Source organism: Buceros rhinoceros, unplaced genomic scaffold, assembly GCF_000710305.1.
Source record: "Buceros rhinoceros silvestris isolate BGI_N320 unplaced genomic scaffold, ASM71030v1 scaffold17027, whole genome shotgun sequence".
Lineage (NCBI taxonomy): Eukaryota > Metazoa > Chordata > Aves > Bucerotiformes > Bucerotidae > Buceros > Buceros rhinoceros.
In genome coordinates, this window is record NW_010420623.1 from 103,225 (window position 1) to 121,379 (window position 18,155).

The 18,155-nt window shown below is 40.3% G+C and overlaps 1 protein-coding gene across 1 annotated transcript in view; it reads left to right on the forward strand.

Annotated features, from left to right (window-relative positions):
- The window catches only part of HTR2A (5-hydroxytryptamine (serotonin) receptor 2A, G protein-coupled), a 25,899-nt gene extending 22,015 nt beyond the window's left edge, over positions 1–3,884 (forward strand). The window contains exon 3 of the mRNA XM_010139373.1: positions 3,019–3,884. Within this exon, the coding sequence (XP_010137675.1) occupies positions 3,019–3,818 (800 nt within the window). The 3' untranslated portion in view covers positions 3,819–3,884. The remainder of the gene's footprint in view (positions 1–3,018) is intronic.
- The last annotated feature ends 14,271 nt before the right edge of the window (positions 3,885–18,155 follow it).

Consider the following 18,155-nt stretch of genomic DNA (forward strand, 5'->3'; position numbering starts at 1 on the left):
CTGCATCAGTTGAACCAGGGTGTACACAAAAAGCAGGTTACAGCTGTCAATGTTCTCTGCTACCAACCCATGGTACCTCCGGTACTTTAAAACTGTATACAGGTCAGTTACCCATGGCTGTAGGGGAAAGATGCAGATGCCTTGAATGGTCTTTCAGAAAAACTTACATGACTAGCAAGATCGGCTACAGCTCTCCTGCGAACAGCAATTTTGCACTTGTTAAAGGAGTGACAAGGAAATGTGGAAACTGCAGCTACAGTCCGAAGCTCACTTCCATTTTTTTAAAGCTAGCAGTCCAGATTTAGGTGCCAGTCTCCAGAAGCTGCTAAAGCCAAAACAAAGCAGGTGGGGAATCGGTGCCCTTGTATTTTTGTAAGGAGTTGCAACTGACTTTGGCCTTTTACTTGGAAAAGTTTGCAATAACACTAAATTTTCCCTTTCTAAGCTCCTGCTTCTCCTCCCGTGCCTCCTGAAGCAGCTGAACCATAAGGTCTGTAGTAATGAAAGGCATCTTTTTTTCTCTGCCAATACTACTGTTCATTTTATCTCTGTAGCTCACACTGGGTCTTTGAATGCAATGAAAAATAGTCCTGCTGTTATCAGCATATGGCAGAACCGGGTGGGAAACCTGTGGTATTGCTCTGACTGGTGTTGTCAACTGAAGTGGAATGCTGGGAGGCACTGGGTGCCTTCAGTATCACTTCAACTCTTTCAAAAAAGAAATGGAAATTCAAAGCATTCCCCATTCCCCTGGAGGTGTTTGGCACTCCAGACTACTCAGCTGTGGCTGAGGTGACCTCTTTCTTCATCCTGTCAGTTGGGCTGACTCAGACCTTTTTAGGCAGCGGCTTTCCTGGAGTCAGTGGAGGTTTCCATCAGCTTGACCCCGGAGCGGCCACACACTTCATGAGTTTGCACTTCACCCACCGGCTTCTCACAGCCCAAGTTCAAGCATTTAAGTCTTGTGCAGTCTCGGAACAGATACAGAAAGGGTAATACCACAGGCTCTCCACCAGCTTCTGCCCCAGGCAGATAAGAACAGAACTCTTGTAAAGCGGCCCAAGGCATTACCATGACTCAGTTTAAAGCTGTGCAGATAAAATAAGCTACAGTTGCTGTTAGAAAAATAGCCTTGCAGAAGCTTCAGAAGCACCAACAGAACAGAACATTAGAAGATAAAAATAGCTTATCATTATTATTACTAGTATTCTTATTGTTTTGTACTGTGTCTGGACTCCAGAATTTCCCTCTAGGACTGGAGCTGTTATACTGGACACTGGAAATGGGCAAAATGAAGAGACCACTTGTGCTTTTAAATAGCTCCCATTCTAAGCACCAGAGTGGGAAAAATGGAAAGGAAGGGAGGTAGAGGGAGGTAAAACTGAAATGCTGGTGTTGGGAGGACTCATCTGTGAACCAGTAAGGACATTCTTGGGCACACAAGGGACAAGATAGGGCACAGCATCATCCGCATATCATAACAAATTCTTCTCTAATTCATCTTTTCTTCCTTAAGAGCCAAATACAGCATCTCGGATTTCTGTTCAAAGATGCAGAGGGGATTGAAGCTCCCAGGTTATGCTAACTTTCCACAGGAGTCAGACTCCTAGATGCTTTTATCCAAACAGGGCTGCATTATCTCCCCTTGCTTCACAACTCCACTTTTACTGTCTTTACAACACATCATCCCTTTCACTGTCTGAACATTGCCTCTCTTGGAGAGACAGCATCCATTTGGGAGGAGGAGAGGAGACAAATATTGGAAAAAAAATCAAAACCAACAACCAAAGAATCAGTAGCTGTTTGATTTTGCTCAGATGCTAGCAGCATTTGCAGAAGTCCCTGAGGAAATGGCTGAGTGGGCTTGAATCAAACAGAGCAGTCCAAGAAGACCGGACCTTATCACCTGGCCTTGCAGTTTATGACAGGGCAAGGATGCAGCAGGTGCTCCAGGGGAAGACAAGGTTTGCAAAGCTGCCATTGCCTTTAGGGCTATGCTTTGAGAGGGCAGTCTGTAGCAGCTGGCAGAACTGTAAAGGGACCTTTGCAGTCCTGCAGTGAACCACTTCTCAGGCTGCCTCATATTGGTGTCTCTCAGTGCTTGATTTGTTCCCATCGTTCCTCCAGCCGTTGCTATGGAAAGTTTTTTTAGCATTTAGACTGCATTGACTGTATGGAGAATACAAGGAGAAAAGAAAAAGATCCAATGAAAGATTACTCTCAGACCTACAACAAAAACTTATTTTTCCTCCTAAAATCAGTATTTCACAACCTACTCAGAAACCAGTTCTCAGAATACTTTTTATCCTCTAACAAAAAACAGCTCAATACCATTTTTAAGCCATTCCAGAAAATAAAGACACAATATCATGTTGATCACAGTTAATAAAAGCCTTTGCCAAGGTGGCAGGAACCAAGGAGCAAGTCTGGAGATTGTTACGGGGGTACAAGATCCAAAAATATAGAGAGTTATGCTTTTGTTGCTACCAGATATCAGGGGCACTTGGATGGAAGTAACTGTGTTCTACTGGCGGCTGAGGTTTTTTTAAAGGAGAGTGGAAATTCAGATTAGAGTAACTGCAAAATGCCATGTAGCAGCAGTGCTGGTCTTCCCCTGCCCTTCTTTGCTGTGACCTTGTGAAGGTGGTGGCAACAAAAATGCCAGAGCCTGGCAGACCCCAGCATAGTTCACAAAACTCAACATCTGCAAGACCAATATTTCAGACAGCATCCTTTCATAGTGTGGTCTCAGTAAAACATCACAAGAACAAGACTAGCATTGTGCTGCTGCTGAAATATGAGATGCAGTATTTTTCCTTCTCCTGTGTAAATTCAGTTTGCGTTGGGATGTCTATCAATTGTGGATCTGTTAGTGTTCATTTGTGTCCTATAACCATTTATTCTTTGTGAAGTGATCTGTGTGTAGCTAAGAGTGTTTTGTTAATTTTTTCCTTGGAGATTGGAAATAGTGCTTTTTCTTATTGTGTTTAACCTCTTCTTTCTCTAATCCACCTCCAGGTATCTCCATGCCTGTACCTGTCTTTGGACTACAAGATGATTCCAAAGTGTTTAAGAAAGGCAGCTGCTTACTTGTGGATGACAATTTTGTTCTAGTAGGCTCTTTTGTGGCATTCTTCATCCCTCTAACTATCATGGTGGTCACCTACTTTTTAACTATCAAGTCGCTGCAGAAGGAAGCTACGCTATGCGTGAATGACATTGGCCCAAAGACCAAGTTCGCTTCATTTAGCTTCCTCCCTCAGAGTTCCCTGTCCTCAGAGAAACTCTTTCAGCGATCTTTGAACAGAGACCTGGGGGCTTCTGGGAGGAGAACCATGCAATCCATCAGCAATGAGCAGAAGGCTTCCAAGGTTCTTGGCATTGTCTTCTTTCTGTTTGTTGTGATGTGGTGCCCATTTTTCATCACCAATGTGATGGCTGTAATTTGTAAGGAGTCATGCAATCAAGAAGTCATTGGAGGACTACTTAACGTTTTTGTTTGGATCGGCTACCTTTCTTCAGCTGTCAACCCACTTGTATATACGTTGTTCAACAAAACCTACCGCTCAGCTTTCTCTCGCTACATTCAGTGTCGCTACAAGGAGGAGAAGAAACCTTTCCAGCTGATTTTAGTGAACACTATACCAGCACTTGCATATAATTCCAGCCAGCTCCAGCTAGCACAAATGAAGAGTTTGAAAAAGGAGGCAAAAATTATGGCTAAGGATTATTCGATGGTCACGATAGGAATACATCATTTGGATGGTACCTCCAAGCGAAGTGTCAGCCCAGTGAACGAAAATGTTAGCGGTGTGTGATGGTCGGCAGCTGCCATGACAACCACCATGTGTATGTTGAAAATTTCTCCTGGCTGTGAGAAGCTCTGATAGGTTAGGAAAATCAGCCCTGTTCAACAGACCCTCCAAGAGCATCATGTACACCTCATATTTTCCTGTGGATGAAAAGCAGGGTTGAAATGGTATCAAATGTGCAATTTTTTTTCATACAGTACTTTGGCTGTTTTAAGCACAGGCTTTATTAAACTTATTTTTTTAATATTCTAAAGGATATATTTCTTAAAGAAAAATCAATTTCTGGTATTCTAACATGGGCTGTGAAGAAACCTACGCATTTCTTTTCTCTTTGCAAATCAAAGCTAAGCTGCCCTTTGATGTCCTTGCGGAGTAGGCTCTAGCTAGTTTGTCTTGCTACAAAGGTACTTTGTTATCATTATCTGAACGAGCACTTTATGGAATTTTAAATAAAAATATGGTTAATTTACTAATATATATTTAAAATAAATTTTAAAGCATTAAAGAAAAATCTATTAAAACCTGTATAGATTAATTATATGGACATTTTGGTAACAGTGTTTTTATGTCTATCTTTTTCTTCTGAATGTTACTGAGCTTTTCTGCCATTTCTTCTATAGTTCGAATTAGCAGTCTCCAAATGTAAATTATACTTGAACGATCCTTTGTTTCTACCACTATTCTTAATCTTTATTTCACATCTTGTCCTTTATTTCCATTCCAAAATTTTCATCTGTTCTTCCTAAAACTTGAAAGTAATTTTTTCGAATATAATTACCGGGCTTGATTCCCTGCTCCTTTCCACTGGTGTTGACAACAAAGTGAAGTGAGAGTGGAAAATCAGGCAGAGAATTGCTAAATAATTTCAGGAATGATTCCATGTCCATGCCTCTGATTTAAGTTATGCGAGTGGAACTTTGCATGAGTAAATCCTTCAGTAAAAGATTGCAGCAGATCCCCTCTCACTCCTTCTCTTTGGTTAAAAAGGTCATTCTGAAAATGTTCTTCCGGTTTTGTTTTAGGGCTTGTACAGCCAGATTTGTGAGAAAACTCTTAGTTGCTCAAAATTGCTTTCCCTGTATTTGTTGTTTTGCTGTTATGATAGATTGCTCAGGAATGGTAGATAGCTTGCACTATTAGGACTCAGCCTTAATGAAATGTGTATGGGCAAATGGGGCCCACTTGGAAAATAACAGGACTTTGAAGTGGCACTGTATTTCTCCAGCACAGCTCCAAGTACAGTACATAAAGAACATCAAATGCATTACTTGACGGAAATGCCTAGTCATGAAAGTATTTCCTTTTGGGCACCATAGGTGATTTCACTGAAGCCAGTGGGATCTTGCTGGAGAGCAGAAATACAAATGTTAAACCCACCTGCAAAACCTAAATCCAAGCATTTGGTTTGTTCCACTAATTTTGCTGCCATAATCAACAGAAGCAGGATGTATTCTGGTTTCAGATCCTGTCCACGTTCATGGAACCATTGCCTACCAGTGCCTTCATCAGTCCTTCTCTTGAAGTTGTTCAGTTTTCACAGACCAATTAAATTTCCACTAAAGCAAGGAAAGAGAGACAGAGAGAAGTTGAACCTGATTCTAGCCTACCAGCTGGAGGTCTTTGGAAGAGAAAGACTTTTAGCTTAAAATAGTGATGTGTGGCAGAAGAGGACTTAAAATTTGGCAAGGTATTTGGCTGATTTCCAATAAACTGCTTTTATTATTCTCTTTCGGTATGATAACTAAATCTGCCAGTTTTATGAGCTGTTTCCTCCAACGTGGGATAAGTCAGAGCCACCATGCACAGATCACACAGGAGCTCTGCACACACACAGAGACACTAACTCACTCCATGCCTGGGTGAAAGTGTTGTGCTGTATCCCCACTGCAACGATGCCATGCACGTAATTTATCAGCTTGTGGCCATTAATGGCTCTCCTCCCAAAACTGGGGATTTAGGTTCACCTGATAAACCAAGTGGTATAAATGCTGTGCTCACTGAGGTGGTTTCTATGGCCTTCCTGGCTCTGGGTACACCTGATCACCATCACAACCAAACTGAACAGCTTCACCAGAAGGAAAAATGGACTTGCCACTCCTAAGCACTCCCTAAGCACACCTTGCTCCCACACAGCACCACGTAAGGGGTGCCACACAGGTACAGAAGGGATTTCAGGGGGAATCTGCTCAACACAGCTGAGCATAAGGATCACTGTAGTAATAGGTGGGAGCAGTGACTTTCCCCTCTTTCCTGACAAGTCTGATATAGACCCTAAATCGGGGTGTTTGAGCTAAGGACAACAGCAAGTTCATACCACACAGGCCAGCCAGGCAACGGATGGAGATGATGAAGCACAAAATCTACCCCACCAAACTGAGTGTTCAGGTACCTCCTGGTGTCCAGATGTCTCAACTCCACAACTGGAGTGATGGTTTTGAGGATTCACCCTTGGGAACAGGCACCCCAGGGAAGAAGTAGGCAGTAATAAAACCAAAGGTCTTTTGTGAGTAGAGGTCTGAGGCTCAGGATCTGCCACCAAATCAGACCATCTTCATGCAATGAACACAGACACAGCATTGAAGATCTCTAACCCTGCATGTGAGGGGAAACACAGCTGCTTCTACCAGTGGAGGGAACTGCCACCTTTTGTGCAACCTGTGCCCATCTTGATGCAAGTGTTTCTGGTCTTGCAAGAGACAGCAGACGAGATGGATGGCTTGGGTCCTATTGCTCATTTGCGCCAGGGAGCAGAGCCTGCCTGCATACTGTATGATATATAAGGCACCCTGCACTTCTCTGAAGATCAGTTCCTTCCAAAACTCTTGAATTCCAGAGTCTGGTTGCTGGTCTGTGCAGTCTCCTTCACCAGCTTGTGCTTGATAATCTGTTACTTATGCTCTACACTTACTGTCTGCATTTTGGCCACGTGGCAGAGCAAATCAGTCCCCTGCTTCTCTTTTGTTTCACCTTCTGTTCCTCTTTCACAATGTGAAATTTCTCAGGTTGCAAATACTGACAGGGAATGTTTCACTACAGAAAGGGTTTCAATTACTTGCTTGATGTTTCATTAATAGAAGACACTGAAGAATAATTTTTTCCCAGCTTATTAAAATGGAACCTGTGTTTTGGGCTTAAAAAATTTGAGAGCATTTCTTTTATTGATAGCTGAAGGTAACATAATGTTTTTTTACTTAGAAGCAAGGATATCTGATGCTTGACATTTTAATTCTATGAGCACTCAGAGGTGGTTTTATTGAGTGATCAGCAGCTTTTGCCTAGTGAGGCCTGATTCTGCCACCTTGCACCAAAACATTAATAGATTTTTGTGTGGTTTGCCTTAGTGAGGATGACAGAGTCAGCGTCTGAATTTGTTCTACCCACCATGACAGATTTGCAGGAGGTCATTCATCAGTAGATAGCAATTAGTAGAGTCATTAGAGTGCAGACAGATGACAAAGTTCAGCTGTTTTAAACTCGAATTTATAGCACTGGGCCCATGCTTGGGATGAACACTACAGTTTAGCATGACTAGCCTCAGAGCAACACTTCCATCTTGCAAAAAAATGTGAGTGTTTTCATTATGCATCAGACTGGAATGGAAACTTTTGTAATTTTCCAGGCAAAAACCAGAAGACATTCACATAGGCTAGCTCAGAGGTTAGGGCCTTCGCCTACCTTGCAGGAAGATCATGCTGAGTCAGTCTGTCACACCTGCATCCAAAAAACCCACTTTGAATGAAAAAAGTTTTAATCAACACTTTTTCAAGTAGATCAACATTTTATTACTGTTAAGACTGCATCTGAAAAATGTCCAAAGACGTGAAGCTCACCATGTATCTCCTAAGCTGGTGTGCATCCTTTATACACTTCAGGGTAAAAAATCCTATGTATCTATCCCATGCAGCCAACTACGCACTGTACTTATGTAATTATTGCAGGACGGTGAGATGCATTCTATTTTGAATACCTGTATGTTCACTTATGTAAATATCTAGAGAAAAACTTTTGCTGTATTTTGTAATGTTAATGTATAACGGTGTTCCAATGCTTTATTGTTTTGTCAGATCCCACTGCTAGTAAAGCAGATTAAAGTATTTAATTACCATCAGTTGTTTTATAAACTGGAGCTTTGTCCTAAGTAGTTATTTTGGTTTGCTTTGTCTTGTACCCATCCACAGAACAATGTCTGCCGAAGGCTCAAGTAATTTTAAATATCTTGATGGACAAAGAGAAAGAGCATGTTGCAGAGTTTAACTATCTCGGTAAACTGGCCCAGAACAAGTCACTGTGATCATTCTCTTTTTCTCAGGACAGCTGTCCTTCTACTGAAAAGTTATGTTCTTTGGCTAAGTACGTATAGTTTAAAACATTTCAGTCTCAAAAACAACGTACTTGCAATAGCAATAAGCCAATTAAATTAATTTAATTTAGAAGTAGCACTATAAGATTAAAATTAATAAGCAGCCTAAAGAAATAGCACTGCACAGTTGCACAGACATAAGTAACAAGTGTATCACAGAACCACAGTGCCATCTATTGGTACTATTTCCTTTCGCAAAAAAGGATTAAAATGTGAAAGTAAAATAGATTTTATTACCTTTTTGTTATCTCCATCCTAAAACCAAAATAAATTTACTCCTCCAACCGATCTTACTGATAGATGCTCTTGTTTACAGTTGAAATGCATATCAAAGTAGTACAGTTGTTAATAAAGAGGCCCCTCAAAACCTTGTCGTAATCTTAAGGTTTCATCAAGCTTTATAATGTGCAGCAAAAAGTATATCGAATGAAGGGAAACATTGCTTTAGCTACAAACTGTGAGGCACCCCAGGGTGAAATGTGACAGATAAGACCCCCGAACTGAAAATTCACTCAGTCTCACATCTGTAGTACTAAACTATTCTATGTAGGCTCCATAATTACTTATGTTCTTTGGAAAACTCCCTGACGGATTTACCTGTTTTGACATACTTTGCACGGACCATTGAAAGATAACACATTTAGCTTATCCATGTGGCACTTCAAGCCATAAAAGCATCTTGGAAAATAAGATATTTGGTCTTTAGATTTAGAGTATAATCTTCTAAGCACAGTTTTTGAAACGTCCTTGGAAAATTTTATATAACAGTGAAGTTCTTTGATACACCTACAGCTTTGACATGTGAGACCTGGCAAATAGCCACAGGCAAAAACCTCCTTGACTGAATTTTAGCATGTTTGATATAATTCAATCACAGACATATCATGTTATCTGACCCTGAAAATAGTTCTGCAAACCATAATTCATAATGTTCATAGTTATTCGACCACACAAAAGCTTAACATTTTTCAGTCAGATTGAAATCTTCATTTTCGGATAAAGAAAAGCTGACAGACTCAATGGTTTTGTTCAAATTCAGAGTCAGTTTACATCTGTAAAGTTACTCATATTCTTAGTGTTTGCAGGACATCAGCTGGGATTAACTGCATCTAAGTTGCTTGGGTTGTATCACTGTGTAATGAGTACAAAGCCATGCAAAATAGGTGATCGTTATAGCTGTGTTAATATTCTAACTACCAAATTTCTATCAGAATGGAAAATTAAAAACCAATGCAAACAAAGAATTTTAGGTTGTTGGGGAGAAAAGTCAGAGTTCCTCACGGCAAGGCACTGTAATTTTCAAGTGCTGGACTTGTTCAGGTTTTATCTAAAATGTGCAAGGTCATATATTTTAAATGTAACTACTTTGCCACCCTGGGTGTGCAAATAATCAGACCTGGGATCCTTCCTTAGGGGATCTTAATATATAAGCAGAAAACCTATTTTTTTTTTTTTAAATCTGTGTTCACACTAGGGATGCTTGGGAATGATCCTATGTCAGCAGACTTCCTTATGGTCATGTGTCAGAAGATTTGTCACAACTCAAATTGTCACTAAAAAGATAAATGAAACAGAAAACTATACAGAGATTATGTAAAGGACATAAATCAACCTATGGATGTATTCTCTGAGGGGAGTCAGCACGATGTGTATCAACATGGTTGTTCATCAAAGCCTCAAGAGAAACTAACCACAAGTTAAGACAGAAGGTTCTTGCAAGGTGAAAGAACCCCTGGGAGATAGGAAACAGGCAAGACAGAATAATAATCAATCTTCACTATGGAGGCAGGACACTAGCAAATCCTACAGGGGCCTCTAGGAAAAAAAAGTGAAAAAGTGACAGTATGCACAGCAGAGAACAGATTGCAAAGACCACAGGGTACTCTGTGATGGCTTTAGAAATACCAGGTAAAATTCAAAGTAGAAAAAGTAAGGTGATGCATTCTGAGCAGAAAAAAATAACTCCAGCTTTACATACAGAATAATATGCTCTAAACTGATTGTTACTACATGGGAATGAGATCTTTGTGTTATGGTACTGCGAGAAAAATGATCAGCAGTGGTTAAAAAGTATTTGAGTAGAACTGTAAAGGGTACAGAGAAGGGCAACAAGGGCAATCAGAATTACAGGATGGCTTGCACACAGGTAAATATCTAAACAGATTAGGACTCTTAAAAGACTGCGCTATTTCATGAAGCCAAAGAGAGCTCTTCAAGACAGAGATGATAGATATTTCCAGCCAGAGAACTGAAAGGATGTCAGACTGCTAGTTGTTAGCAGGTGGTCTCTGAAGCTGCTTGACAAATGCTTGTGTCCTTCCCTCCACCAGTTTGTGCTACAGCTCATCTTCAAAACAGGGTGTTGGACTGAATGGACCTTTGCTCTGCACAAATACAACTGCTCTTCTCGTAGGTATCAAATTTAAAAAGTGATCTGCATATGAATATAATTATTATTTAATTATTTTCTGTTCCTGCATTTCCACAAATATTTCTGCAAGTGCATTTGTAATTGAATTAAAAAATCTCAGCGAATTATTTTCTAAGTTCTTAGGTCACAATTCACTGACAATTCAAATATGAGTATTTTGTGAGTTCACCGTTATTCTTCCCGCTATATGATAAGTGTTCTGCAGCAACAGAAAAGATTGCTGGTCGGTTTTCACTGCTCTCAGGAACCAGGTAATAAAAATTATGTTCATGCAGCCACTTGGCTGCCGCAAGAAATGGAAGCAAAGAAAACAGTAGTTAAAATGATGGTTGCTGAGTTTGCAGGCAAATTTACACATTTATTTTGTAAAGTCCCTGCTGCTGAATAATTAGAAATGATACAGATGTTCAGGTGATCCCTGTCTCTTTGCAGAAAAAAACAAAAGGGGTGCAAGTTAAAAACCTCATTTTTCATTGAGTCATTTAGGCTGGGTTCTGCTAGAGGACTGCTAGTTAAATGCCCAGGTCTAAGCCAGTTGACACAGCTCCTAAAGGCAATGACGAAAGAGAGGCAGTCTAAAACGAGTGTTTAAGGCAAGTGGAAAATCGCCCATTGGAATTGCCTACTGGAGAAAATCCCAGCCTTCAAATCCCACAAGCATGAAATAGCTTAACTCACGACTAATAGCACCTGTAATGTACCCACACAACACCGCTTTTGAAAACTAAGTCTTGGGGCTGATGGGGCTAAGGCTAAGCCTGGTGATGTGCTATAGGGGATAAATTTCCCACTGTAAGTGGATTATTAACAATCACATTTGGGGTCCTGGAGTGAGAACAGAGACTATTTGCTGAATGGGTCTTGAGTAACAGTCACCTTGGAGAAGGTGCCATCTTCTGATCTGCCTAGGAAGCAGGTGGCTGATGAAGATGAGAACACTGGGACATTTTAAGTGAGGTTTCACCTTATAGACTCACATCTAAGGAAAAAAAGGGGGAAAGAGAAACATGTTAAACAGATCATTGCCGTCACTGTCAGACTACATTCAATTTACCCTTACAATTATTTTGAGGAAAAGAAAACTACTGCTGGGACCTATTTGCTGTTGGGCAGCTGAGGTACAGTGAGATAAAATCAGCAAAAGCAGCCAGTCAGTGAGCCAGTAACATATTCCAGCACTTAAAACATGTGGGTGAGTGAACCCTCCCTGTAAGCCTCTACTTCCTAATGCAGAGGGAACAGAGATGTCCAGAGGACATCTGGGAATATGCAGTTTTTATTGACACATGAAAAAAAATTCCTAGAAATGTAGTTGAGATGTCCATGCTTGAAATGAGTCGGGTTTACTTTAAGTTTGAGGAACCAGAACAAGTAGGAAGCAAAAGCAGTTTATAAAGGCACTTTCTGAGCTGAATTACAGCAGTCATGAAACCCTGAATGACCCAAGGAAAAACAGATTATCCCAAAGTTCCTCTATGATACCTCCCATGAGAAAGAAATGGTACTCATCTGGGAAGCAGCACACAGGGGCCTGAAAATTAGTTCAAGGCAGGATACCTGCTTCAGAAATCGGCTTGTGAAAGAGATGGAACTATTCAGAGTCAAATGAAAGTGGAAAATCTCAGGATTTAGAAGCAGGCTAGTCCAACAGATACTCCACCAAGCTGAACTGAATTTGAACTGCTGTATATAGCTATGCATGAAGTCATGGCCAAAGTTTCCTCATGAGCAACACTCGCCATGGCTGAACTCAGGAAATATGTATCTCTGTTCTCCAAATGTGTAGAAAATACTTTTTATCTCCTTTTTGTCTTGCAGACAGTGAACTCCCCAAGTCAGAAACTTTGCTCCAATATGTTTTTGCACAGTGCTTTGCATTGTGGACCTGGTCACTGTCAATGGCAATAAGCACTCTCCTTTTTATTTCATTGGCCTATATTATCAACAGTGCAGAACAGCATCTCCCTTCCTTACTTAGATTTTTTCTAAACTGCAAAACAGATTTTTCAGCTGAAGCCTCTTCTTCTCACAGAGATCTATTATCCTTTTCTCTTTATCTGTTACTGCAGGGAATACAATAATCTGCTTTTTTCCTTAGCTCAATATATCTCAGATTGCACTCCGTCTCATCATCCAGGTCATTAATAAAGACACTAAACAGTCTTGTCCCTTGTATCGACCCTAAGAGGTGTCACTTTGCCAGCTGGACTCTGTACTCTTGATCAATAGCCTCCAAGCCCAGCAATCCAGCAAATTTTCCACTTGCCTTACTGTCCACTAATCGAGCCCATATTTCACCAATCTCACTAAAAGGAGACAAGCAGACTAAGAGAAGTTGCAAAGCCCTTGCTAAACCCAAGGTACAAAAATTGCACTGCTCTTGCTTTGCCCACTGAGGCAGACCTCTCATCAGAAGGCAATTAGATGGGTCAGGTGTGCTGTGCTCTTCATAAATCCTTGTTGTCTATTCCCAACCATCTTCTTGTTCTTTCTATACCTGGAAACAGCTTCCAAGAGGATTTGTTCCATTACTTTCCCAGGGATGGTAGTAAGGCTGAACTGCCTTTAGTTTGCTTGTTCCCTCTTCATGAGGGAACCACCACCTGCCTGAAGGTGGTTGTCACAGCTACCTTTTGCCAAACATCAGTAAGACCTTCTGGATCATCCTGACTCTCTAAACATGATAGAAAACGGCCTTGCAATGACATTGGCCAGTTCTCTCAGCACCATCTAATGCATCCCATCTGGTTGCATAGACCTGTGCATATCCACGAGTTAAGTGCTCCCAAACATTGTCCTCTGTTCTGGCTAATACTCATCTGACAGGCCAACTTTAACAGTGAAAACTGAGGCAAAAGAAAAGCCACTGAGTATCTTGTTCCTTGTCAGCTGTTCTCCTGCTCCATTGACCAGTGGTAGCATGTTCTCCTTAGCCTTCCCTTTGCTGTCAATGTACATACAGAAACTTTTCTTATTGCCCTATCACCTCTAGTTTCCGACCCAGCTGACGTTGGCTTTCCTAACTCCATCCCTGAACACTTTAGAGATGTTTGCATATTCTTCCCAGGGAGCCCTTTCCTGCTTCCACTTTCTGGAGCATTCCTTTTTGCATTTGGGACAGTCAGGAGTCTTTTCTTCATAGATGCTGGCTCGTGCTCAATTTTCTGCAAAGTGAATAGATTCTTCTTGTGCTTTGAGGAGGTTGTCCCTGAAGATCAACCAGCTCTCCTGGGCTCTCCTTTGCCTGCCAGGGCAGTCTCCCATTGGATCCTGCCAATAACCACAATCTGCTCTCCTGCAGTTCAGGGCTGTGACTCTATTTATTTTGCTCACTTTTAAACACCAATTATGACTAAATAATCCCACATATGAGAGAGTGAAAACTTGTTCTCTTCAAGGTTTATTCTTTTCTGTGATTTCAGCTACTCAGCCTGAATCAAATTAAATGAGGACATTGAGAAGGCCATTATTTTTTGTTAAAATTCAGATCAGTCAAGTTTTTTTATATATCTCTTGGGGCAATGTGAGCACCTGCTTTTACTTTTTCATCTTAAATGGTGTTTGGAATCTTCTGACTCTTTCATTGCCTCTACTCCCTCTAGAAATCATAGATATTACTGCAATAAATGTTTTTTCCTGCTGGGGATCTCATCAGTTGTTCCAAAAGCCATCTAAGCATGTTACTATACTCAGTCCTTGACAGCGACTAAATACTGCCTTTTCCTCAATATTTTTAAAAGCCATGTTCTTTAAAATAATGTTTTAAATAAAAAGCAGAAACAACCTCATGTATTGTAATTTTGCATAACTCTTCATCTTACTTCATTATAGATAACAGATTTAAATAGTCCTTACAAGAACAGTTCATGATACACACTTAAAGCTTCTTTCTGAAAGCCATTTTAAGCATAAATTTGAAAAATGACATCAGGTCTGTGGCCTGAATTGCACTCCAGGAAGTAAAATCCACTGTACTTGTACTACTTCAAGGCTCATGTAGGGATCGAGAAATCCTAGGAATGCCAGCTGGTGTTTCTGATCTTAACTTATTCCCTCAGGCCTAAAGAAAAGCCTGTCTCCTGAGGCAAGACAACCATAAGCCTTAACAAATGGCATTTATGTCTCGACCTCTCCTTGGGGCTCCCATGAATAAGGCAAGCACTAATGTTCTACTAAATTATTTATCAGCTGAAGTGGAATTTGAATTTGTTCTTTGGCATTCATTAAGTCAGATCTTAACTATTACATTCCTGTCAGCCAATATCTTTCTTTAGTTGCAATTATACCTCAAATTTTACTTGGATATCTGAATTAAAAATATCAGCTTCAAAGGCTCAGTAAAGCCAACATGAGGAAATTAAAACTGTATATGGGAAAAATTTCTCAATCAAGTAGACTCTTTGTAAGTTCAAAATTAATCTGTACTAGAAAGGAACAGAAAACAAAAGACATAATACAAATATGTGCAGTCATCAATTTACGATTTAAAAAAGCAAGTCTGATTAATTTTTGTTTGTAAAGATTAAGAGGAAAATACTTTATCAGAATTAGCAGGCACAGACTCCTCACTGGATTTAGTAACAGGTGAAGCATGTGCTGAATTTTGCATTTTTCTGAAACGATAAGAAAGTATTACTAATATTTCTTACTCACGTTACTGTAATAAAAAAAAGCTTGCTTGGGGTGTTTTTCCCTGGAGAAATTTTCAGTGCTTTAACTGCTTCATAGACAAAGGGATTTTTCAGAAAACATTAACTTTTTCTATTTTCTTATCACAAATGGCTTATTTCTGCAACTGCAGATCTTGATATATTTCACACAGTCTCCTTGCAAAGAGGGTTCGTGCACAGGCCCAGCCTCATAGCAGCTCAGAGCTATTGAGGCCATTCCAAATTACCAGTGCAGTGCTGCAGAAACACCAATAGAAGATACGGCCAAATTAAAGAGAAGCCAGGGGAACTATACTGATAATCAGAACGACAAAAGACAACTAACTCTAATCTAGAAATCACCTCTGGCCACAGCATAGATTGTGTAGCTTGACCAAAGACACATTCACAGAGCTGCCGAGGGAAACTTCTCCATTTGCTAATCTGTTTAATTGAATTAGGTTCTTATTACAGACTGGATACTTTTTCCTATAGAACTAGAAAATTTGTAAAGTAGACAAAAAAATAGAGATAGCTAGCATTGACCCCACAGTAACTTGCATTACCTTGCAAGCAAGGCCAAAGGACAATGCTGTTTCCCAAAAAGACCTACGACCTCAAAAGACGAATTAAGCCTCTAACGAACAAAAAGCAAATAATGAAAGCAAGAGAAGGAGCAAAGAAGAAAAAAACTCAATGTAAGCAGTTAAAAATAAGTGACGGTTTGTAGTCTCCAGCCTCTGCCATGGGGTTTGTTGGCTAAGAAGCACCTCGGGCGAGTTACAAAAAAAGTAAAGAACTGCCCTGAAGGGACAGCAGTTAATGACATGACAAGTTGCACCCAGGTGAAATCTGAACAGTGTGGAAGGAAAGAAAAGAAACTTTGGAAGATCTAAATTCCTTCTGAGGCAAAAGGTAAGACAGATGGATGTGGTAAAGAAGGGGAAATAGAAAAAGAAATCAATAATGATGAAGTGGCAGAAAATTCTCCCTCACTGTGAAAAGTTTCTCCCTTGAAAATTCAAAGACTTAAAGCAGCCTGTGTCCATACAGTCAGCATGAAATATACTAAGGGATAATACTGTTACCAGCCATATACGTTGCTTAAAAATGACTGATAGCGTGGTATAAGACAGTTTAAGACTATTAAGACAAATATGACATTAGAACCATAAATTACTAAATTATGAACAATTTCTATAAAAAACACTGGAAAAGTTCTTTACAGAAATAATCTCTTGGCAAAGTAGAAAGTGAAGTGCGAATTCAGTGCTCTGAATAACCAAAGTGAAGATGAGATCACATACAAAAGGTTGAGAAAAAATGTCTGAAAAGCACTAGCGAGAGGTGGAATACACAGCTATTAGGTAGAAGAGGTTAGCAACTGCCATCCTTAATTCAGAGTACCACAACAAAAACATTGTTTGAGTGGGTTGCAGCTAAAGGTGTGTTTCCACAAGCACAGAAAGGATGGCGAAAATGCGGTGAAAAGGCAACAACACTTCTGATAGAACACAAAGCCATTCTTACAGATGCCACAAGAAATGCTAGGTAGATGACATGAAATCATACTTCACCACTGGATTAGATCAGTGGTAAAATGGTTGAAAGTACTGTCTGTACAGGGAACATACAGGAAGTATGTTGGCGAAGTACGTGTTGTACTTGGAACACAGTTACAAAGTAATGCATAAAGCAGGAGTACATAAGCCAAGAGAATTTCCAAAGTGAGTACCTGTCAGTCTTTGTGTTCAGTATCTTCTTTGCTACTGGTTGCCCTGCTGCACTGTTAAGGAGAAACCATTTAATGATGAAGGACAGGAAGCCCATTTCGCATCTGCTTTTTTATAGATGATCTGAAATGATTTGCAGAATGATACCAAAATTAATTCACTGGTGACAGCTGCAGACACTGTCTCAAAGGATACAGAAATGGCATTCAGCTTGGACAAATGTGCCTAATCAAAGATATAGAAAGAGCTATACCACAGCACAGAAGAGACTGCACCAGCTCGCTCCACCTTACACAGTCCTCAGCACTATCCCAGTGTGGTTTCCACCTCACACTTCCTTTCACACAACACACACTTAGCTGTGTGCCATGACAACAGCTCTCTGGAGAGCTGTGACACTGCTCTCACATTACTTACCTATGCATTTACTTAATTTTTGACTGAAAAGACACACAAAATAATGCTTATAACTTGACATTACAAAGACATGGGGAGGCCAGGTAAACTCAACAGCAGACTGCCAGCTGGATCCTTCTGAATATGCCACTCTGAAATGGGAGCAAATTAGACAGAGGTGATGTAAGGGACTTGGACAGGAAGACCAGGAACACATAAAAATCTTATCAGCATCACAGCTGAGACAGATAAGTTTTTGACTTCTCTGACAAGAGAGAAATACCTAAAAACCAATTGCAGATACCATGGAAAATGAAATGTGTGTAATGACAGCTGACTATATATACAAGAGAGAAAACAGACTGGGTACAGTTTAGATCAAATAACAGACTAACTGGGAAGTATTTTTCAAGCAAAAGTAGAAAATTTAAACAGCTCAGAGGTAGAATATTTTTACCAGCTATATCCAAGCAGAGGCAGGACAGTAAAGCTGCTCTGGAGGGTAGGACGGGTGGCCCAGCTCCAGGGTCCAGCCGCTGCAGTCCAAACAGATCTGCTGGGGAAGAGTAAAAGGTAACCATGGGGCAAAGTTATCAGTACTGCACCTTGCTAGAATTAGGGATTAAAAATAGAAATGAATTATTGTCACATCGGCAGAGTACCAGATGATCAGACTGCAAAATGTTATGGGCAAAAATAGTTACTGCTAATGCTGTATATGGCATGGAACTAAAAAGAGGGAGAGAGCTTTGCTGACGACACTTTTATAGCAAG